Here is a 23,939-nt window from a genome sequence, read left to right as displayed (position 1 = left end):
TACTCTGATAGTCCTAATTATATCTCTCTCTTTATCCAACAAACACTATTATACCCAGGCAACTCACAGCTTTCTCTTCCCCAGCTGTTTCTGAGGTGGAGTTTAACAAACAAGTTTGTTTATTGATGCCAACTTATGGTGACTCTACACTAAAGTCAATCTTTCTATGAAATTCAAACAAAATGTTCTTTGGATTCCAGACTTATTTATTTCCCATTCTGGCTCAATCACTAGTGAATCAATAAAGGCTTTGGCACTGATCAAATCTTCTTCATAGGAGAAAATCTCCAAGCATTATGCTTAGTGTTTTGTTTTGTTTGAAGAGATTTCAGATTTACTGGAAAAAATTCCAGACTATTTTCTCTTCTGCCTCTAATAGCCGTGTGACCTTGGCAGTTATGTCACCTTATTGGGTCTAGGTTTCAACATCTTTAAAAGTGAATATTGGATGAGAAAGCCCACTCTGGATCTAAAATTTGCTGGGTTATTTTCTAATTATCTTAAGAAAGATCTAGTACCTTTTCTTCTTCCAACTATCACTGTGCCTTATATACAGTAAGTCCTCAGTAAATGTGTGACAAATGAATTAATACATAATTTTTATAATATAACAGAATTATATTATATATTACATAAGAAATAATCTCATATATAATTTATATAACGTTTAGGGAATACTTTACATCTGCTAACATAGTTAGGAATAATTAATTTTGAGATTTAAAAATCAAGTATACTTCCATTACTAGCTTTTGGAGAAACTTGTAGCAGATGAGCCCTTCTATCATAAACATTAAAAAACTGGGCAAAAATATGAGGTAATTATTTTCAGAAAGTGGACATAAAGCAGCATAGGGCTATAATCCCTGAGAGAATTAAAACTCATGAGGTAAACACCACAATTCTGTGACTGGCAACAATTCCTCACTGTAGCACCAAGAGCTACAGTCCAAGCAGACAGACCACAGCAACCCCACTGATTTGAGAAGGCAGAGATCAGATCATAATTTGGGCAGCTGTAGTGGTTGTGGTGTGACATCAGAGAGGAGGCAGCTGGGTAGATAAGTAGCTCTAGAAGTTTGTGTAGGGGTTGCCTGTGTGTCCCTGGCTTAGTGTTGGGTCATGCCTGTACATAGTGAGACCACCAAGGGCTATCAAATAACAGCTGTTATAGGGCAAAGCAGAAAACAATACTACAGGTTAAGCAGTGTTAAGGAAAGAACAGTGTCTGTAGGATGGCATTCTGGGTCTGCCATAGTGGAGATGTCTAATTAATATTTTATTAATACCCTTGGAAACTAACTGAGACACTAGAAAGTATACCTGGAATAAGTAACCTACCCTAAAGTAAGGCTAATACTTTAAAGAGCCTGGTGGGTATTAAGGAGGGCACATATTCATGGAGCACTTGGTGTGGTGCATAAACAATGAATCTTGGAAAACTGAAAAAATTAAAAAAAAATTTAAAAAGAAAATATTTAAAGAATTAAAGAAAAGTATATTAAAAGAATTAAATAAGTATATGGGTTTAAAGAGAGAACAGATAGGGAATTTCACAGATAAAATGAAAACATAGAAAGAAATCAAATGTAGATCCTATAAAGAGTAACTGAAATGAAAAATTTATTGAATACACTTGATGAAGATGAAGACAGCAGAGGAAAAAGTGAGTTAACTGGAAGAATAATCAATAGAAATTATTTAATCTATGAAACAGACAAAAAATAAAACACCTGAAGAAAACTGAACAAAGCCTCAGGGACCAATGAGATAATACAAAATCACTTAACCTAAGCATAAATTGTAGTCTTAGAAAGGGAAGTATGAGATTGGAGGAAAAGAAACATAGATATTTGAAGAAATAATGGCCTCAAATTCCCCAAACTTGATGAAAGCCTTCAATTTATGAATGAATCTGAAAAGTTCAGTGAACTCCAAGTAGAAAAAATATAATTAAAACCACAAGATACATTGTAGTTAACTGCTAAAAGCCAAAGACATCTAGAAAGCAGATAAAAAAAGAAACATGTACAGGGGAACCAATGATAAGAAAATTGATGACTTTTCATCAGAGACAATGGAGGCCAGAAAAAAATGTAATAGCATCTTTATAGTTCTGAGAGAAAAAAAAAAGTGTCAAACAGGATTGTATATCCAGCTAAAATATTCCTCAAAAAGAGGATGGCATAAAGACATTTTCAGATAAACAAAAGCAAGAGAATTCTGATCTCTGAACTGAGCAACAGATCTGTGTCTTATAAATCCTAAGGGATGTCCTTCAGGATGAGGGGAAATGAAACCAGAAGGAAACTAGGATCTGTAGATCATGATCTACTTAAAAGATAACTGACTGCTTTAAGCAAAAAATACATATATATATAAACACTGTAAGATGGGGTTTAAATATATGTGTAAGTAAAAAGAGACATATAACAATCACAGAGGATGGGAGGTTGGGTAAATGAAATTATCCTATTGTTAGGTTATTACATTTGTGATGATACACAATTCAGATATATGAATTTTATTGAATGTAAATTATACTTCATTAAAGTTAATTTTTAAAAATCAACTGTAGAAGTTCCCCTTCCTCTAACTAGTCCAACTTGGAGCCTGACATAGGTAAAGAGTTGAACCCACAGGAATACGAATAGCTAATATTCGCTGAATGCTTCTTATCTGTGGAGCACATTTCTAAATGCTTTATGAGCATTTATTTATTTAATCTTCACAAGAACTCCATGAAGTAAATGCAGTTTTATTTTTAAATTTTATTTACTTATTTGATAGAGATCACAAGTAGGCAGAGAGGCAGGCAGAGAGAGAGGGAGAAGCAGGCTCCCCACTGAGCAGAGAACCTGATGCGGGGCTCGATCCCAAGACCCTGGGATCATGACCCGAGCCGAAGGTAGAGGCTTTAACCTACTGAGCCACCCAGGTGCCCCAGTAAATGCATTTTTAACCTCCATTTTATAGATTAGGAAATGCAGGCATATAGCTAGTAAGTGGTGGCTCTGAGAATTTGAACTCAGGTAGTAGAACTTCACTGTCTATGTCCTCACCTACTAATTGTCACGGATCAGCAGCAGGGAACAAACCAAGAATAACAGGTACCTGGGGTTCATGCTCTGTGTATCGATCATTTTATGGGACACTGACCCCACTGTATCTTCATTTTCTAATCCCTCATTTTTTTCTTCCAGCACTGTAAAGCATGGGTCACTTATAAGCCTAAGTGGCCTTTATTATTATCATTATTTTAAAGTAGGTTACAGTCATCTTGCTGCTGGCTGTTTTTTCATGTTTAGGGATCTCCAGGAAAGGGCCAGGCACAAAACAGAATAATTCATGGAGCTTCCTGAGTTTAGGAAGCTCTTCTTCTATGAGCTGCCACCTGCCATAATCCTGGGCACAAGATCAGTGTTTAATAAATATTATTGACTAGGACACTTGGGTGGCTCAGTCAGTTAAGCATCTGCCTTTGGTTCAGGTCACGATCCCAAGGTCCTGGGATTGAGCCCCATGTCGGGCTCTCTGCTCAGCAGGGAGCCTGCTTCTTCTCCCTCTGCCAGCTGCTCTGCCTGCTTGTACTCTCTCTCTGTCAAATAAATAAATAAAATCTTTATAAATAAATAAATAAATAAAGTTGGCTTACTTCTCCCACCTTTGGCCTGATTGTTAATGTGCTGGGAGCTGAAAGATAGAAGGGATTTGCCAAAGGTCCTGCCCTGTCAATGACTACATGTAGAATTAGTGATTAAAAAAAGAAATTCTCAGGTTAGTTCTATTCTCTGCCACTGAAGTACAGGATGATACAGCCCAGAAGAATTTTAGGGTTAATGAAGGTCAGAGATTAAACAGTAAGGTCACCTCAATGGCCAGACTTAGATCCCCTGGTTTCTTCACCTGCAGACCCAGAGTGCCTCCCACTTTCTCCAAGTCCGTAGGTGGCAATGGTACCATTTCTCATCAGCCTCTGAAACCAAGGAGGTTCACCAGCCATCGAAACATAAATAAGCCAATATCTTAACTATTAATTGTCCTCAGTCTTGAAAGCCATATGGAGCACCCTGATGGGAAGTGTGCCCTCCTCCAAACCACAGTGACCTGTGTCCTACCGGGAGTATTCCTGACTTGGAAAATAGTCTGAACCCATCTCTGTTCATTATTCTGGGAGAAGCGCTTGGGACTGTATTTGCCTATCTATAAATTAGGGATAATGTCCCTGCCTTCCTGGACCACCGGGCTGATAAATCAGCCAATAAATCCGTTGCAGTCTGTCTGAAAGCCTTGCACTGATACTGAATATTGCCTTTAGTTGGTGGTAACCCTACCATTTATCACCACGTACATTTTGTTCTTAAGTCAAAAAGGGACATTTTCATCATGGGGGAATGTCTGCGCTCTCCTTTAGTAAATATGAGAAGTTATTGTGTGATTGGATGCATTCTTTGTCACTATTATTTTTTAAGCTAGTGTATGTACAACACCAAATAATAGAGATTTTCCTGGTTTAGTCAGATCCTGTTATTGATATTCAATAATCTTTCAGTGAAACACCATGGCAACAGGGCCTGGAACTTTTGAAATATGCTCATTGTTTAAAATAACTTGTTTTGCTGCATTTGGATCATTTTCTTTTCCTTACTACCTGATGCCGTGGCTCATTGCAATCCATAACGTTTCTCTTCAAGAGGTGGATTTAAAGGGATCTCTGTTGCTAGAAGCTCCTGGAGCTTGAGAGGTAAAACCTCATCCTCATCCGTGGAACATTCATCACTAATCTCACTTTGTAGAGAGAGAAACTGAAGCAATGTGAAGCCAGGAACAGAGAGGTTGGCCGCAGAGCTGCTGTTGTAACTGTGCCCCTGACCTCCTCTTCTGGGGCATCTGGAAGGGAGGGGTCAGGAGCTCCCAAATCAGAAGAGGGGGTGCATGGGAGAGGGTGGGCCTCAACTCCTATCTGCCTTGAACATGACAGGTTTTGGGGGACTGGGGCGGGACCCTGTTCTAAGTTCTGTTCTGTTTCTGGTATGCAAGGAATGCCAACACCAGGGAGCTGACATCAGACTCCTCAGAGCAAAGCAGGCCAGCCAACCTGTCTGGAAAGTTAAGAGGACGTGCTGTTTATAGCTGTCCTCCCTAGGGTCCGCTCTGTGTTGGCGATTGAAAGACGGCAGGCTGTCTGGAGCAGGAAAGTGGGAGGGAGCACAGACATTCCCTCAGGCTTCCCTCTTGGGGTGTCTGTGAACCAATGTGTGCGAGGGAGCTCTGGGAACCCCAAAGACTGTACAAAACCGGAACATCCCATCATGACATCCATCAGTCTTCTTACAGGTGGTGTAGGAATTGGGTCCTGTCTGCCTGCCACCAGGGAGCTGTATGACCTTGAGAAGGTCATTTAAGATGTCTGGTTGCAGTGTTCTCATCTGTAAAATGGAAACTTGGTTGGATCAGATATCTAAAGTCCTTTCCCACTCAGGAATGGCACCATGGAAGGAATGCAGAGAACAAGGTTTCTTGTTTTAGTAAAAGGAAGTGGCAGAGAAGGGACCTAAGCTGCAGGCAGGATTTCTGCATGGGATGGGCAGTGGGATGGGCAGCTTCTGGTCCCTTCTAGGGAGAAGTAGAGAGAGGGATGGACTTAGGCACCTGCCCCTGTCCTTGTATCAAGTAGCCTTGTAAGTGATTTAAGGTCCCTCATTTTGGTTTTAGATCCCTTTAGGGATTTAAGATCCCCTTGGGACAAAAGGATGAAAAGGCAGAGAAAGCAAATTAGAAAGTGAGGGGGAGAAGAGGGCCAAGTCCAAGAAAATGAAAGGGAAGAGAAAGCAGAGAGTGGAGAAACAAAAGGCCTGCTACTGGCAAGGGCCACTGGTGCAGAGTGGAAGAGCATGTGGAAGGGGGAAAGAGACGCAGAGGCTAGGTAGGTCAGGCCCTACAAGTCACAGATAGAACAGAGATCCAGAACAAACTGACCTTCCTAAAGTCCCTGAGTGGGACAGCAGGGCCAGAGTCTGAGTCTTCTGTCCACTTTAGGCTTGAGCTCTCCTGCCTCACCTGCAGCATGCTGGCACATTATGGGATTGCCACATGAACCAGAAGAAAGGGAGGTCTGGGAAGTTGATGACATGGGCAGAGGAAAGAGCAGGAGTGGGGAGAGGACAATGTGCATGCAAGCCTCTTCTCTAATGGGTCTTCTCTGGGACACAGGTTTCAAAATCTGTAAATTTCAGATTTGCAAATATCAGCTCTAGACAGGCTTTTCCTCATCCAATCTGGAATGGTGAGGTGTCCTTAAATACAGAGAGGAAGCTGCTGCTGGGACGGTCTCTGGTACCTGAGCTCTCGTCCTCCCTAGCAGTGCAAGCACCCCCACCCCCGCCCCGGGAATCCTGTCCTGGGAGCAGTAACAGTGACTGCAAATCCACTGTGGCCCACCTTACCGAAGAGCAAATTCTAGGTAGGATGGCGTAACTTCTTTTGAAGCATCAAACTGTAAAAAGACTCCAGAAAGTTGTTTTTAGCAGCTCTAATATGCCCCCAATGGGTCTGATTAACTGGCAGCATTTGCTATTCAGTGTGGCCAATTTCACAGTTACTAATCCCCAGGAGAGGGGAGAAGTCATTTGGGGGGAAAAAACTGCATTATGGGATGAGTGTGGTTCACCTGGGTACTTGGGCACTCCAGTGAGTTTTTAACTTTTGCAGCAGGAAGTTTTGGGTCAAGAATGAACTCTCTCAATAGCACTAAAAGCAGTGTGGTAGGTGTTGCGTATTGTGCGGTCTCTGCTGGAAGAGAACCTCCCTGGAGTCTAAGATCTGCCATCCATTCGGATACTCTTGGAGGAAATTCCCGAGGCATTTTGCTGTCTCTCTGCACTGCAGTCTTTTGAATGCTTGCAGTGGAGAGGAAAGTACTGAGTCTATTTAGAAAATCACCTTCCTGTCCCAGCACCTGGGGCCCACTGCGGTTTGCTCTGTGCTGACCTGCATCACCGGGTTCTCACCGCATCCTCTTTGGTGGTGGACTAGTCCATGCAGAGACCTATGTACTGGTCTGGGCTGTGACCCAAAAGAATGAGGTTTTCACCCCTAATGGCCTTGCATCTCCATCCCTACATCTTCTACCAGAAACTTAAGGCTCGTTTCAAATACTGTCTCCTCATAAAGCTTTTCTGGGCTGCCATAGTCCCTGGGAAACCCGTCCCTTGGATCTACTTCATTTTCCCACATATAATGCCTCTAGTAGTTTTTGGTCTCATGTAGCTATTTAACTCTTAAATGTTCTTTACTATTTCAAGTGTATCTGTTTTGGAAGATACAGATACTGAGCCTGGGAGGCTCAGTTGGTTAAGTATCCAGCTCTCGGTTTTGGCTCAGGTCAAGATCTCAGGGTCATGGGATTGAGCTTTGCGCTCAAGAGTCTACTTCAGATTCTTTCCCCCTTCCCTCTCCTCCTTCCTGCTTGTGTCCTCCCTGTCTCTCTAAAAATCAATAAATAAAATCTTAAAAAAAATAAAGTATATCTGTTTTGTCTTGATAGTGATTTTGTCATGTACTTGAATTTTACATGCCTCACGTAATATCATGGGGTATGCTGTGATGTAACAGCTACAATTTAACTAAGCACCTACTATAAGAAAGATGCTGTATAAGGGCTTTGTATGCATTAACTCCTTTAGTTTTTCTAACACCATATGAAATAGGTTCTACTGTTATTTCCATTTTACTGAGAAGGAAGCTAAGGCACAGAAAGTCTTAGTAACTTCTTCAAGGTCACAGAGTGAGTCAGTGCAGAAGCCAGGCAGTCTGATTCAAGAGCTCTTGCTCAAAACCACTTTGTCTTGTCTCTCCTGGCACCTTTTATCTCATATCCAATCAACAGATACTTGTTGGCTGGTTGGTGTTGATTTGTTTTCAAGAAACAGTTCTAATCTGACCAAGAAACAATAGGAAGAAAGGGTTTTATGCCTCTTTTCACTTCTCAATTAGGAAGCAAACTCCTGTTTAATAGCTGTTTTCTATTCTGTGTGATTCCAGAAATGACGCTTTTAACTGAGAGAAAGCCAATCTTACAAAAAATCAGACCATAGGGAAAGCATGTCCCATGAAAAGTCTCTAAGCATCAAGTATCTTAACAGATGGGGAGAGAAGGACTCTCTGGTAATATGATACTTTTGTGGAGACTGACCAGGTGAGCAGGCCAGCCCAGCAGAGAGTTGGGGAAAGGGCACTGTGGACACAAGAAGCAGCAGGCGTGAAGGCTCCATGTTGGTAGTGGGTTTGGGGTGTTAGAAGCAAGGCAAGGAGGTCACAGAGGCTGGCAAGATGGGACAGACAGAAGGGAACGGGGGAGGGAGATGATTTCAGAGAGGAGAGCAGTGAGACCATGTAGGGCCCTCTGGGATTCTGTTGTGCATCAGTGAGTGAGGGGAGACTTGGAGGGCTCTGAGCACAGCTGTGATGTGTATTTTAGGAGGATTTGTATTTCAAAAAGACCATGTTGTCTACTGTGTTAAGAATAAGCTGTGGCAAAAGGTAAGCATGGAAACAAAGAATCCAGTTAGGAAGCTACTATAACGATCAAGGTGAGAGGTGTTGGTGATGATCAAGGTGAGAGGTGGCTGGTGCTGGAGGTGCTAAGAAAGAGGGAGTTTCTTGAAGGTATGCCCGAGAGAATTTCCTGAGGGACTGCCTACAAAGGGTGAGAGAAAGCAGTAAGTCCAAGATTTTTTTGGCCTGTGTAACTGGAAGGACGAGGTTGACATTGACCAAGACATGAAAGGCTTTGGGAAGACTGGAAGTTCTGTTATGGATGTGGTAAGTTTGAGATGCTTAGACATCAAATGAAAGGACTGGAATAAGCAGGGAGGTGTACAAGTTTGGAGCTTAGAACAGAGGTCTGAGCTTGTACATAGAGTTCATAGTTATTAGAAGACATATAAGAGATATTTAGTGCCAGAAGGCTCAGGATATTTAATGCCAGATACTCAGAAACTAAGTATCCCTGAGATAGAGAAGAGGTCTGAGAACTGAACCTGCAGCTCTGCAATGCTAAGAGGATGAGAACGTGAGGGAAAATCAGCAAGCGATTCTGATAAGGAAAAGCCAATGAAGAAAGAACAGTGTCCTGGTAGCTAAGTGGTGATGGTGGTTCAAAGACAAGGGATGATCAGCTGCATCCAATCCTACAGGTAGATCAAATACAATGGCACCAGGGAACTAACCCCTGGGTCTGGTAATGTGGAAATCACTGGTGGTCTTGAGAAGAGATGTTTTACTGCAGTAATAGGGAGAAAGCCTGACTGATGAGGATTTGAGAGAGAATGAGAAGACAAAAATTGAAGGCAACAGATAGAGGCAACTCTTTCGAGTTCTGCTGAAATATGAAAGAAGACAACTAAAAGATCTATGAAATGGACTTTGTCTAGGTTTGGAGTGGTAGGAGACATTGCTGACATCTTCCTGAATGATAACAACCAAACTAGCACGAGGCACTTGTTCACTTTTATTATTTAAAAGTTGCATAGACAATTTTCCAGGAGAAAGGGTGACAGGCTGGATTAGCCCTTCCTTTAAGCTCCAAAAAGAGCTATTCTGTTGGCAACCTGGGGAACACAAGATACAGTTGTTAGCCTTATGTATAAGCACGAAGCCGCCTGCAAGGCTGTCGACACCAGCAAAACCATCTCAGTGTGATCATCTTCCATGATGAAGCTACCTTCTTGGACTGCATGACAGGTAATAGTAGGTCCTTATCTTTCAGTTACTATATGTATCATGTACTCATCTTCTTGAGAGAATTCCAAGATATGATATCTCTTCCTGACTGCATTCTACAGTTCTACCATTAACAAAATGCATGTGGTGATGGGACACCTTCTTTACGAAGTTTCTACAGTGGAACCTAGCTACTGTATTTAATCTGATTCTCCTTTTAATGCACTGAAGCACGAGTGACTCTCAACCATATGCATCTCTAATTAAGAATTTCTGTACTAGAGTAATTACTATAGATATTTCTGCAATACCAAACCCCTCAGTCTCTGTGTTAGACTGCACTGTTTGTTCACCCTTGCTTCTCATAGGTACAGTATACTTTTGTGTCCCATTATCCTTGGAACAAAGATAGCAATGCGACTTGCTCTGGCCCCTGGAAATTGAGTAGCCATGATATAAGCCATTCTGAGCAAAAGCCTAAATTATGCTTGTGCTCTTTTGTCCCTTTTTTGAACATCTGTACCCTGCCATGAGAACAACATGGCCTACCTGCTGGATGCTTCTTCAACTTGGGGTCTGGAATGAGATCCCACATGAAGCCCAGAGCCCAGCTGAGCCCAGAAAAAGAGGGGGCTGGCCAACATCATCATGTGACATGACCAAGTATAAAGGTTTCGGATTTTAAGTCACTGAGAATTTGGATTTGTTTGTTCCTACAGCAAAAGCTGACTGATACACTCTTATTAGATTGTCAGATTCCTTAGGTGAAAAGACTGTATTTGTTCTTTATGATATGTCCTCATACACAGAACAATGCTCTGAAAGTGTGCGCTCCTAATAAGAACACACATATGAGAGTAAGATTCATTATGTCCCCTGTAGTTTGGTGGGAAGTTTGGAGAAGTTCATAGCTACTATCACTGAGACATTGGCTGCATCATTGTCATCATATTAAGCTCCTTAAAGTCATGCTCAAAGTTATTCTCACCTTCCTTCTCATTCTTTGATTTTGGTCTACTGAGTTATGGCTGATTGGTCAAGAAATTTAAAATTCAATCAAGAATTTAATCAAGAAAGCTGATCAAGAAATCAAGAATTTAGGCTTAACAAAAGGGAAATTGGATCTTGGCCTTTGTATTCAGTTGACCCTCGAACAATATGAGTTGTACTGTGTAGGCTCACTTATAGACAGACTTTTTTTTTGATAAATATAGAACAGTACTATAAAGGTATTTTTTCTCACCATACGATTTTCTTTTTAAAAATTATTTATTTATTTATTTATTTATTTGAGAGAGAGTGCACAGGAGAGAGCACAGAGCAGGGTGTGGACGGGCAGATGGAGAGGGAGGAATAGGCTCCCCACTGAATAGGGAGCCTGACTCCGGGGTTCCATTCCAAGACCTTGGGATCATGACCTGAGCCAGAGGCAGATACTTCACTCAATGAGCCACCCAGGTGCCCCACTGTATGATTTTCTTAATAACATTTTCTTTTCCCTAACTTACTTTAAGAATATAGTATATTATAACACTTGTAAAATATGTGTTAACTGACTGTGTATGTTATTGGTAAGACTTCTGGTCAACAGTAGGTTATTAGTAGAGAAGTTTTGGAGGAATCAAAAATTATATGTTAATTTTCAACTGTGCAAGGTGGGGGTCAGCACACCTAATCCCCACAGTTTTCAAGGGTCAATGGTATACTGTTTTTATTTCTAGATGTCCTAAAATGTTTAAGGCCAAGTAGAAAGAATCTGTTCCAAATGTGCGTGTGAGGCTTAGCTCCACATTCACTTTTGAGTTTGAGAAAGACCACAAATTTTTCCCAGGTGGCCCCATTCCAAAGAAAACATTCTAATTCTTGCCTTCATTTATCTAATAAATTCCCTTACCTTGTGCAGAGACCATTGTAAGCATGGTGCAGGAACAGAGCCAATATAAGGCGAAGTTCTGGGTTTCCAGGGGCTTATAATGTAATTGAAGAGATGGGATATATGTGTAGAAGTCTAAGACAAGAGGTTTATACTAGTTAATCCTTTACAAGAAGTTGTATTGCATAGTAGGAAAGAAAGTTGGCTTGGAAGTCGGGAGACTTGGTTCTAGTCCTGTTCTGCTGCTAGTTAGTTAGGTTACTTTGGGAAGATCTGCCCACCATTCTGTGCGTGTATGGAAAAAATCGAATAATTTAATATAAAGTCCTTCACATTTCTATGGTAAAGGCTCAGTGTTCAGAGGACCTCTTTGTTTTCCTGTGCCTTGCTCCCATTTCCAAATTCGTCTGGTTTCAGCCCAGTCATAGGGACCATCTCTACTTTGACTAATGGGCCAGATCTGATGGAGCTGACTTGAGAAGGAAAAATCTCAGCACACCAGTCCATAATTATGCTCAGATCGTGCCAATCGATCAAGGAGGAGTGGAATGAGGAGCTCTCTGAAAGCTGACTTAACCCCTAAGAGCAACTGGGACTGAGCTTTGTTGAAGGTGATGATGCGGGGTGCCCAAAGTTGCAGTATTCAGTGCCCAGGGCTCATCCACAGTGGAGCAGGCTTCTGGAGGAAGAGGGAGAAGAGGGGCTGTCCACGGGGCTGGTATCTGGATAGACAATATCTCTTCAATGCCCTCTGGCCTGATTCAGAGAGCTGAAAACCCTCCACCCTTGGGCAAAACCAGTTCTCACAAAGGCAGGCAGCCTGTCCATAAATAGGGTTTCTGAAGTCGGAAATGTCCCATTTGACATGAAAAAAGTAGAAGGTTGAGAGAAATGGCAAATAGAACTTTTTGAACAACCACTGATGCTTTTCCGATTGTTCTTTGGAAAAATACAGAAAGTAGAGATAATCTCATTGGCTAAAATACCTTGAGCTCGAGCCCTAGGGATTAGCCTTCTCTGCTCGCCTGGCTCCTTGGTATAAACGTGCTTAATAAATTCCCAGCCCAGGCCCTGGGGGGCGGGTGGCTCAGCTGGCCAAAGGATTTCTTTCTCTGGGTAGACTGTCTTCATTTGGCTGTTTGGCTGCCGTGGATGTTTTCCAGGTGTTTACAGGAGCTGGGACCACAGTGTGTTTTCATGGGCTCACATCAGAGTGAAGTTCTTTTTTTTAAAGGATGTATAATCTTTTATTTATTTGTTTATTTATTTATTTATAGCAAAGGAATTCATTTAAGGAAAAACACCTCCTTTTATCAGTTTTTCTTGCAAAGGGCTCCTGGCAACTCAGACAGCAGAGGGGGGGCGGGTGACAAGATACCACTGCGACCTGGAAGAATGGCTTTACTTACTTGGGACTCCAGACACCAGGCGCAATGGGCGCAGCACGCGGAATGCCCTCAGTGCCTTCACGTCAAATCCAGCTCCTTTCCCTCCCAGAGCGTTTGCCCCATCGGCTTTGGTTGCTTGTTCTAAAATTGCACTAAAAAGCCTAGAAGAGAGGAAGGGGAAATGGAACTGTCAGACCCTGAATTCTCTGAAGGCAGCTTGGGAGAGCAAAGTTTGCAAACATCCCCAGCCCGGGAACCAGAGACCAAGGTGTGTACATGGGACGGACTGTGCCCATCATAAGATGACGTCCCCTCAGTGTGGGTACTGCCCTGCCAAAGGGCATCACCTTTGCCCAACAGAGGTCTGAGAAGTGATAGGCAAAGCTGTGCACGAACACAACTGGCTTTGTATAACCTGGGCAGCCTGGACAGAAGCGTAAAGTTGCTAAGGCTTGCTGTTGTGTCTCAGTCCTCTTGCAGTGCCCTCTCTCCCACTCTATGGTTTCCTAGCTCCTGCTGTCATGTGGCTGGGAACCACATCCTCTCTCGTACCCACACACCTCCTTCCTCCTAATTATTCTCCTTTGATTTTGCCTAGGTACAAACAGATGATCCTCTAGAAATTGGTTTTGTGCTGCAGATACAAGGATGGGAAACTAACCACTGGCTTCAGCAGCATGCAGACTCCTGAGACTTTGAAAATATCTGTTTTGGAGAAGTGATGGGGCCAAATGCCTAACAGATATGGGTTCAAGAGAGGATAGGAAAAAAATGTCTGAGATAGCTCTGTCTAACAGAAATAGGAAGCAAGCCACAAATATAAGCCATATATGTAATTTAAACTTTCTAGCAGCACCATTAAAAAGTAAGAACTGGCAAAATTAACCATGATAATATATTTTATTTAATACAGCATAACCCAAATATTATCATTTCAACTCTAATAAATACAAAGAATTTTTCCCGAGATGTTTGTCACTCCTTTTGTGCTAAATCTTCAAAATCTGCTGTGTATGTTACATGGATGGCATGTTTCAATTCAGATTAGCCACATGTTCTGTACTGAGTGGCCATGTAGCTGGTATAGACAAGCCTTCTGAGGAATTTTGCTGTAAAAGTTATTACAAGAAAAATGATGGTTGCCAGAAGAGGGTGTGGAATTCAGAGAGTTGTGTTTGTTTTTAAATGAGAAATATAGCAGCATTTTTATATGTGATGGGAGTTATGTAACAGAAATAGACAACTGGGCCATGCAAAAGTGAGAGAACAATTACAGAAGAATTGCTATCCTGTAGGGGGTGCGGGGGATCTCCTGCACCCTTAGGGGTATTGGCCCTAGAAGGGGGAAGGGATGGTTTCTCATGGTTCAAGGGGAAAGGTGCATCATAGGGGTACTGATATTCTCCTTGATTACCTGTGTTTTCTCAGGGAAACATGTAGCAAGGTCACTGGCTGAAAATGGGAAAAGGGAGCAGGTACTGGAAGTTTAAAGGCCTCTGCCTTTAAAGACTCACCAAAGAAAGTGGAGGAGTGAATGGAGTAAGGTTGCCAGGTATCATCAAGGACATGTTTGAAGTTGGTGGTCACAGGTGTCAAGTGCAACCCATGAGCTCAGCTTTGCGTGTTTCTCTACCCCTTTCAGCAGCACAACTTCAGGTACCAGATTGATCTCCATCTAATTGGATTTGATTGGGGTTGGTGTTTTTCCAAATGAGTAAGGTCAGTGAAGAGGGAAAGTGGGAAGTTGACTGTACAGGCAAGTGAGAGATTGTGATGGGGCTGGGCATCTAAGCTGGTTAAAAGGAAGACTGGACACAATGGGCAGAGGAACAGAGAAAATGGGACAGGATGAACGGACTTTCAGAGTCAAAGTGCTAGAGGGAGTAAGCTGGAAAGATGGCTTGTGGTGTTTCCAGAGCAGGGTGTTTCATTTGAGATTACGGGGGAGGGGACAGCTGTTAGTTATGGCAGGGATATTGGCTATAACTCCGGGAGTGGGCAGCTGAGACAGGATAGAGTCAGGATCCCTTGGCAGGGAGAAGATATCAATGAACCAAGAAGATACTGGAGGGGGCAGCAGGCATAGCAAGGTTGGAGAGAGTTGGGAGTGAGCCAAGAGCTCCTGTCTTCAAGGAATGAGGAGTCCCCAGAGGAATAGAGGAGATCCTATAGGGAGAAGCTGGTGTGAAAGGGTCTAATCACACACATCAGAACCAGAGGTGGCTAGGAAGGGCCACCAATCTGAAAGCAGAAATAAGAGAAGCGTAGGGACCTTCTCCTGACCTCTGGCAGTGGAACATGGCATTTGGGAGAGACTGCGATGGGGCAGACCCCTTGGGGGAGCCAGGAAGCTAAGTGAGTGGACAGTCACGGAGCCGCGGGTCTAGGGCAGCACTTGGACCACTTGCTCTGGAAATGGAGTTTTGCCGGAGTTCAGCAACACCCATCATTCCCATAGTGCTGCTGTTGATTGCCATTTTCTTGCTAGGGTTGAATCATTGAGACAAACCGCACAGCTTGTGAGCTGAAAACGAGTATCTGGTCCCTTACAGAAAATGTCTGCTGACCCCTGAATGGGCAGCGGCCTGCAGGGAGCAGAAGGCACAGTGGGAAGGTTTCAGAGGGATGACAAGGGAGAGGGGACACAGGACGCAAAGAACCATGTGGGCATGGGAGCCTGGAATCTTGGGCTCTTGCAGTAACCAAGAAAAATAGGGGAAAGGACACATGGGGCAATTTCTGTCTTTTGTATTAGAGATGACTCCCAGTTCACTGTCAGCAGAGTGTGTGCTGGGCTGTGGCTGGCGGTCACGGGGGAAGCACATGTTTCAGAACTCGGGCCCCACACCTGACATGTACTCGGGGCCAGAGCAATTTCGTTCTTGAAGAATAGGCTTGAACTCCTGAAATGACTCACGCCCAGGGAACTGGATCTGGAAACAGGGGGTGCTGCAGCTGGGGGCTTAGCTTGGCAGAAAATCAAATCCAGTCAGGGCCCAGCAAGGAGGGGGTTGGTCTAGATGAAGAATTTCCAAACTGGGCTCCTTGGAACTGCTCAGGGACTTCTTGGGCAGCGAGGCCAGAGATAAGTGGCTAGAATAGAGTGGCTTTCGTGGCTCTCTGAATAAGGCTTTGCTTGAACAAATGGGTTCTGTAGATAAAAGAAGTTTGACAACTCTGACATCTAAAGCCTTTCTCAGCCCTGTGATTTTTTTCAGCTCAGCTTGTCAGTTTGCTAGTGTCGTGTGTTAGCTGGTGATGCCTTGAACCCCAGGCGGAATTGCCAGGATGGGGGAAATGGGCTTCTCTCTCTGCAGAGAAATGTTCTTTCCGCTGAAGACTGTATCACTGGAATCTTAGAAAATGAAGAGTAGTTTGCAAGTTTGTCAAACAACATTCCAAATCCAAACCAGATTTGGTTCCTAGTATTTCCTGAAAGAAAGCAATATGCTTATTAGGGTACAAGATGTTCAGAAAATATTATTTATTTAAGGGAACAGAGGTTAGACAGATTTCTTCTCTTTCCCCTACCTCAACTTGACGCAGACATTTTATTAAGTGTTTGACTCTAATTTTTGAAAGGGTAGAAAATTCAGGAAGAGCTCTAGGAGGTGTTCTTGGCTTATAGAGTTGGTGTGTTTCTCCTCGATTAGAGACTGTAAAGTCAAACCCACTGCTTTGTGGTTTACATATCCCTAAGGGCTGGGTTCTGATGTGGATGCTTGGCAGGGGAATTCTTCAGGAGTTGTGTCCGGCAGTTCCTTACCTGGACTTAGAGCTTTTAAAAAGAGGACACTCTAGAGGGCCCAGCGGATCAGAAAGGCGGGGCCAATATACTGGGAGAGAGATGGTAGCAAAGCCCTCCTGGCTGGAGGAGACTGTCTCAGGCAGGGGGATCCAGTGAGGACCCCCAGGTCCCTGGGTTGGGCTGGGGAGGGGTAGCTCACAGAGGGCTCTAAAGTCCTCCACACTTTCATTCAGTAGTCTCCTCTCCCCACTGTAGCAAGGGGACTCTTCCACTTCAGGCAGGAAACGTGACAGGTCTGTGGGAGTTAGGCAATGCCTCTTGTCACGGGCCCCCTGCATGGCAATGCAGAAAGGAGAGAGCAGCTCTAGGCCTGGCACTCAGGCAGCAGGCAGGCAAACCCAGCTCTCCCAGGGCAAAGACAGATCCCCTCTGACTGCAGGAGGGCCTAAGAAACCTTCCCCTAAGTGGCTGCTGAGGAGGAGCCCGGGAGAGAAGATATTTCCTAGGAGACATAAGGAAAGCATTAAGATATCCATTTCATATGATTTAAAAGGGAGGCATAGCTGTAGAGAGGAGGTTGAGCTACACTCTATGTGTGTGTGTGTGTGTGTGCGCGCGTGCGCGCGCGCGCGAGCGTGTGATTTTTCAAGTTAAAAGAATGGGCCAAGATTGCGGCTAGACAGAGAGCCCTTGGAGGAGAGAACTAGGTGTCAAATATGTCCGTGTGTGATAGTAATGGGGGAGAAGCCCAGAGGGTCATGGTGAGCCACAACCTAAGCAACCTCTATCATTGTAACCTCTGGGGTTTAAACAGCCAACTTGGCGCATCTCTGGGAAGAGGACCAAATCTGGATGCCTTTCTTCATCAGCCTCATGGCCTAGATCCCAGGAAGTTGTGACTGAAATCCAGGTTGACCTCACGAAGGCTGCCCTCTGTGGTTACTGTGAGGGGCAGCAGGGCGAGGGATAAAGCAAGGTTCAAGCAAGCAGAAGATGCCATGTGTGTGTCCACACAACAAGGCATCTAGCTCTTTCCCTCAAGCGCAGGTTTGAGCTCTGCCCTGTGCTTCTGGGTTCAACATCCTAGGCTGTAGAGAAGGCCCTGGAGGGGGCAGAGCACAGTAGGCAGTGAACTCTAACTCCTTCCATAAACATGAGCTTCTCTGCCAAAAAAAATTAGTCCCTGTAGGCACCCTTATCTCTCCATCAATCTCATTCCTGGGGCTCTTTTCTAGACTTGTGGGAAGGGTTCCCCAGAGCCTGAGGCTGTGAGAAAGACACTGAATTCGAAAGGCTTCAGGGGTATGTGGAACAAGACACCTTAAATGCCTTTGCCATGGTTTAGGGAGTTAATTCAAAGCATTTGTTCTGTTATTCTTTGTTTATCCTGGCGAGAACAGAAGTAGCAAGATGTCTTTGAGCTGCATCCTTGCTCCCAGGCTTCTGGAGCCTGATCTATACCTGGCAAATAATCCAGTAACTTTCATGCTTCTCACGACACCCAAATATCCTTGGTGTTAAGGTGGCCAAAGTGTGTCATTCATTGGCTGTGCAAAAATAAAAGACAACGAAAAAACCCCTAAGACAGTTCCAAACAACCCTAATAAGTCATCCAGATGGCGAGAGGCAAGGAAAGAACTTCTCAATGGTCTGGATTTGCTCTTGTTATTTCCCGCAGGAAAGACCAGACACTCTCAGGAGATGACGAGCAGTGAGCACTCTGGAGGAGTCCAGAAGGACCCGTGTGTTCACTGGGAAGGCACGAACGGTGCCCGCCAAAAATAGGTTCCTGGGACATGAGCCCAGTGACACATTGACCTTGATACTGAAGTCTGTTAGAACTCTGCAGGAGTAAAAAACGCCAGGCGGCCACCACGTGACCATTCTCGGGGCTCAGAGAAATGCCAAATGAGCTCCCAGAAGCCTCAGCTTGTTCTCGAAGGAGAACCTGCTGTAAGATGCCCTCCCTTCACAAAATAGAGGAGTGGCTGGAACTTTAGCAACTGTGTCTTAATGAATTACATTTCACATAGCACGTGCATAGATAATTCATAGAGGATCTTTTTGTAAAGTCACTAATTCCTACATAAGGAGATCATCACTTCTGAATTTTATTATTTACATTCCTTTTTTTTTTTTTTTTCTTAGAGCATATATTGACCTTGCTTTATCTTATGCTACAGTGGAACAGCATGTTTGGGGAAAGGTGTGTTTGGTTCTACTTAGGCCACCCATGACTTGGCCCTTCATAGTTCTCTGTCATCTTCCCACATACCTATCTCGAGCAGCCTGTTTCCTGGGGTCCCAGAGGAGGCCCCAGTGTACAGAGAAGATCGGGCATCCATGGCACCTTCTCTGCCAGCTTTGCCACCACCCCTATGCCCATGGGCTGCTTGCCAGGCCAGCTGGACGAACCCTGCTCAGGAACCCAGCAGGGAAACTGGTTCGAAGAGTGGTCAGGCCAGATGTGGTTGGAGATAGGATAAAAGACCTTAAGCAGAGAAATCTCCTCTGTTATAGAGAGGATCCTGAGCTCCATAAAAGCACTCAGATCCCACTCTATGTGTGTGTGTGTGTGTGTGTGAATGCACACACGTGAGCGTGTGAGTGAGGGAGATTTTCCTATGTAAGAGGTCTTTTCCCTTTGGAGAAAGTCTGAATTCAAAGTGACTAATGGATCCTCTCATCTTGCCTGGTGCCCATTGCCATGATGACCAAATAAAAAGAGATACAAATAACAGAAGGAAATGGAGGCACATGTTGGTGGATGGTGAGGGGTGAGGGGAGGGAAGAGAGAAAGGTAGTGATACTTACCCTACAACCACAATTATAAAATCTAGTAAATTCCAACCATTGCGGAGGTAAGCGTTGGGGTGAAAGAGAAGTCCATAGGCTATTACTTTTAAAAATGCTTCCACAGTAAAAATTATGAGAAAGAGATATTCCACTCGTTCCTAGGAAACAAAAATAGAAGGGAGAGAAAAATAAAGTCAATGAGATCGGGGATCTGGAAAGTTCTGAACCAGCAGATCTCCCAAGCAGGTGGAGGAGAGTGCTGCCCACTCTGTGGTAGGATCTAGGGGGGCACTGGGTGGGACCCCCAAGCCAGATTACCAATGCCACAGTCTGCTCTAAACTTAGAGCTCCAATTCATCGGGCATTAAGTGTTTCTTCAGTCTTCAAATGTCCCATTATAATGCAAATATTTGGGTGATGGAAAATTACACATTTTGGAGAAATATCTTATTTAATCAGTGAATGTTTCATTGCACCTTCTCAGAAGAGAACTCATAATGTCTTGATCTAGAGGGAAATGATGCCAAGACAGATAAGAATAGTGCTCAGAAAGGAGGGGACAGAACCATGGGATAAATGTACCTACTGCCACCTTGAGGTAACAACCTGAAGATAAAAAAACCATCTTGGGTTCTCCAAAATGAGAGACCAGAAACACAGCCGCAAAGAAATTGGGACCTTGAAAATTTTCTAACAGCAGCTAAAACACAGGCAATCTGCTCATATACCCTGACCCTAAACTTGAAGTCTCTCTCTCTTTCTTGAGAAAATAAGAACCTTTGTCCAAAGAGAGACAGCTGAGAAAATCAGCATTTCCAGGATGGAGGCAGGCACTGGGGTGGGGCAGTGAAGAGAAAAGACTCATCTCTTTTCTCAAGGGGTGGGAGGTAGTGTTTTTCCTCTCTCTACCACCTTGAAGAAGGCTTTGCATTTAAGGATGAAGCTCCTGTCCCTGGGAGCTCACACTTAACAGGACAAACTCATTGGCTCAATTAGAGCGAGCCGACTCTGTGTGCTGATTCACTGGCTTCCCTCACCACTAATTGCTTTCTCCCACAACCTTGTTCCCAGTGCGGTGCCTTAATGACCCCCACCAGGGGAAGGCTGCCTGGATGCCTTCACGCTCCACTGCTCGGCTCTGCAGGAGCCTTAGCCCATCTCTCACTGGAGCCACAAAACACTGGCCCACATGGCATTCAGCCACATATCCTCCAAGCAGGACAGGCCCAGTCACAGACCCCAAGGAGACAGTAGGCTCAGAACTCCTAGATCTATCTTCCCATTGTCTGTTGGGTCAGATGGAGCTAATTGAAGACCTCTAGGTCTCACCCATATGTGGAGAGGGGGCATCACCTGGGAAGTCAGATGCCCTCCTGCTGGGAAGGTGCTCTAAGAGCAGGGCCATTGGAGCCTAATGGGTAGCTCTGTGGGGGGAGGCTAGGCCACACATGTACCTGTGTGCCTAGCCAATCTTTTTGATTTGCTAGACTTGGAAGGAGTGCTAGCTTCACTGTGCCCAGCTCAGGGTGAAGCAGTTTGAGGATACAGAGTTTAAAAATGCAGAATTCTGGACCCTCCCCTGATCTACAGAGGCAGATCTCCTGTCTGTGGAGCCTGGATGATTCCAGGTTTTCCAGAGGCATCCTGAAGTTTAAGAACCACGGGCCCATTGTGCTGATGAAGGCCCTGATCAGGCAGAAGGTGTGGGAAGGGAATGGAGAGGCCGGCATTAATCTGCACCTTAGGGGCAGGATGGTCTCTTACTCACTACCCATTACAGGGATGGGGAGGGGGAGCATGACCTTGGAACAAGTAACAGTATGTGGGAGCCTCTGGTCTTTTAATATGAGGTGATGTTGGGTTAAAGTGGGTTGATTAGGTTGATGATGGGTTAAACTCCTTCAGGACGGGGTTGAAAGGGAGAACATGGAAAGTGTGTGTGTGTGTGTGTGTGTGTGTGTGTGTAGAGCTTCAGGTAATGCAGGCATCTGATCAGCTTTCACTCTAGCTGATGGGTGGGTAGGAAAAAGATGACCAGGGGCTTTAGGGCTTCCCTCAGAGGCTTGGATTCTATCCTGAGCGATAGTGAATGTTGGAGTTAGATGTGTACTATCATCTGGCATTGGCCTAGAGCGTGAGGATGGTGATGGGGTTGGAGGGAGTTGGGGGGTGACCCATGCAGAGACCAGGGAGGCTTGAGCCAAGGTAGACAGAGGGTCTAGTGAGATCTAGGTGGGTTTGAGAGATAGAAAGAAGGTAATGTGGTTTCTGGTTGAATGGAGGGGTTGGAGGAAGAAACAGCAAAGAAGGGCACTGCTCCCCTGCCTGAGTTTCCTAACTTGGGTCACTCTGGATGGCCATGCCTCTTGCTGCAGCGCAGAGAGACATCAGTTCTGGACTTGCTGAGTTAAAGCATTTATGGGACATTTGCGGGGCTCCTGGTGATCAGACATAAGGAGTCAAGGGGAGGAGGGCTGAATGGGGTTGCCCCAGGAGAGTGTGCAGACTGAAGAGATGAGAGATGAGGCTGGAATCCCTTTCCATGGTAGGCAATCTCATCCCCTGAAAGTGCTTTCACCTTATGGGAATATACCTCCTTGGCAGAACTTACAGGATCCTGCTTAAAGCACTTGGGTTGGAGAGACAGAAAGAATCTTAGAGGGTATCTAATTAACGACCTTACTTGAAAATCCAGGATGCTGGTAAGATACCAAGGTCAGAGAAGTATATGCAGAAGATGGGAAAGCAGGTTTTCTGACCCTGGGTCCAAAGGTCCATTCATCTCATCTTGCCTTCCTGGGTGCAGGGGAATGTTTCTCACTGGTCCCTGCTTATCCCCAGAGACACAACTAGGTCAGAGTCCTCATCCTAAGTTGTTTAGGGATCCGAGATAGAACTGAGTAAGAAGGGGTCTAGACAAAGAATCCTGAGACACCAGGCAGGTGTCTGTTGCTGCTGAGTGCGCGCGTGCTGATGGCTCTATTCAATTTGTTCTGACTTCAGGGGGATGAGTGCTCTTGAAGTTAATCCCCGCCCCAAACCCAAGAGAAAAACAAACGAAAATGTAAGCAAGTGAAACAGCTTGGTTGATCCTTTCAAAACATATGTTGTATTGCCACAGAAACACCTAAGGGCAAAAATGAATGGAGTGGAGAAATGCAAAAGTTTGTCCAAGACCTTTCTCTTGATGTGCTGATGTCTTATGCCTCTGGCCTGTGACTACACACTGCTTCATAGCTCTCCTCCTGCCTGAGTTCTGAGGCCAGAGCTGTGCACCCTCTTGAAATATGAGGCGCCACAGAGCTCTTTGAGAATGCAGAATGTTCAGCCTGTGAAAAGGGGGTAACTTTTTTTTTTTCTGTGATTTTGGGAACTCAGGAATTTTGGAAGTCAACCAAGAAAGACTAAGGTTCCCATTCCTACTGTTCTGTGTTAAAGTTGGACAGGGTTAAGGAGGCATAAAAAAACAAAAAACAAAAAACAAAAAACAAAAAAAACAAAGGAGGCATGAAAACCTGCAGATGAGAGGAAGATCAAGGCTGGAATGGTAATACACCATAATGGAGTCCCAGGGCTCCCAGAAGACCCCCTTCCCAAATCAAGAGTGAAGCCCTACCACCCTGGGGCAGGTATGATAACTTTAGCCTTTCAGACACTCCTATCTTCCTTCCTTCCTAACCATGGCTGTTTCCCCTTACTGCTGCCTTTCCATGTTCATCTTCTTCACCCTTCCCTTCCTCTCTCCCTGATCATTTCTCAGCACTACCGCTGGCAGCTGGCACCCATGGCAACACCCATGTCTCAAATATTTAGAAAAATTCAGTGGAAAGAGCCTCGCATTCCAGGAACCATGATATCAATCTTCTAAACACTTGTGGAACTAATAGACACTGATGAGAACAGTGTTTATTTTATTTTTCCTTTATCTCTTCATGTACATATATCTTATCTTTCCTTCTATAGGAGAGAGTCTCAATTATCTTTTGATGGTAATAATCTTGATTCTGGTACCACTGGCTGTGTGTCTTTGGTCAAGTCACTTGACTTCTCTGGGTCTGTCTCCTAGCTACGCATTAAAAAAATGCAATGCTGCAGAGAGCCCTGGGCTTCCACAGTGCTGCTCTGGGAGCAGTTACAGGTTAGGGAAGGCTGAGAAAGTGGGCCTTTCCTCATTGAACCCCCTGCTGTCTTGAACAGAGCAGCACCATTCCAACCCACATACTAAGTTGTCCAAAGATCCTAACACAGTTCAAAAGAGCCCAGGGAACCAGTACAATGGGGTGAGGACAGAGACAACACGAGAAAAAGAAGTCCCCATCTCTGAATAGCCTAGAGGACTTTTATTGGCTTTACAATGCTGGTTCCTGCAGAAGATTTTATTTTGTTTGCCTCTTTATTTGTTTTTCTGGGA

At 44.4% G+C, this 23,939-nt stretch overlaps 1 protein-coding gene across 10 annotated transcripts in view; it reads right to left on the bottom strand.

The window, feature by feature from the left end:
- Window positions 1–23,939, bottom strand: part of CACNA1C (calcium voltage-gated channel subunit alpha1 C) — a 641,635-nt gene that overhangs the window by 228,734 nt on the left and 388,962 nt on the right. For all 10 annotated transcript variants that reach the window (XM_059403911.1, XM_059403906.1, XM_059403901.1 and 7 more), the window contains exons 4-5: window positions 19,547–19,686; window positions 13,006–13,145 (exon numbers count right to left, since the gene is read on the bottom strand). In XM_059403911.1, coding sequence (XP_059259894.1) covers window positions 13,006–13,145; window positions 19,547–19,686 — 280 coding nt within the window. The remainder of the gene's footprint in view (window positions 1–13,005; window positions 13,146–19,546; window positions 19,687–23,939) is intronic.

This window comes from Mustela nigripes, chromosome 6 (assembly GCF_022355385.1).
Source record: "Mustela nigripes isolate SB6536 chromosome 6, MUSNIG.SB6536, whole genome shotgun sequence".
In the NCBI taxonomy this organism is placed as follows: Eukaryota; Metazoa; Chordata; class Mammalia; order Carnivora; family Mustelidae; genus Mustela; species Mustela nigripes.
This window is presented reverse-complemented; position numbering and strand designations above follow the sequence as displayed.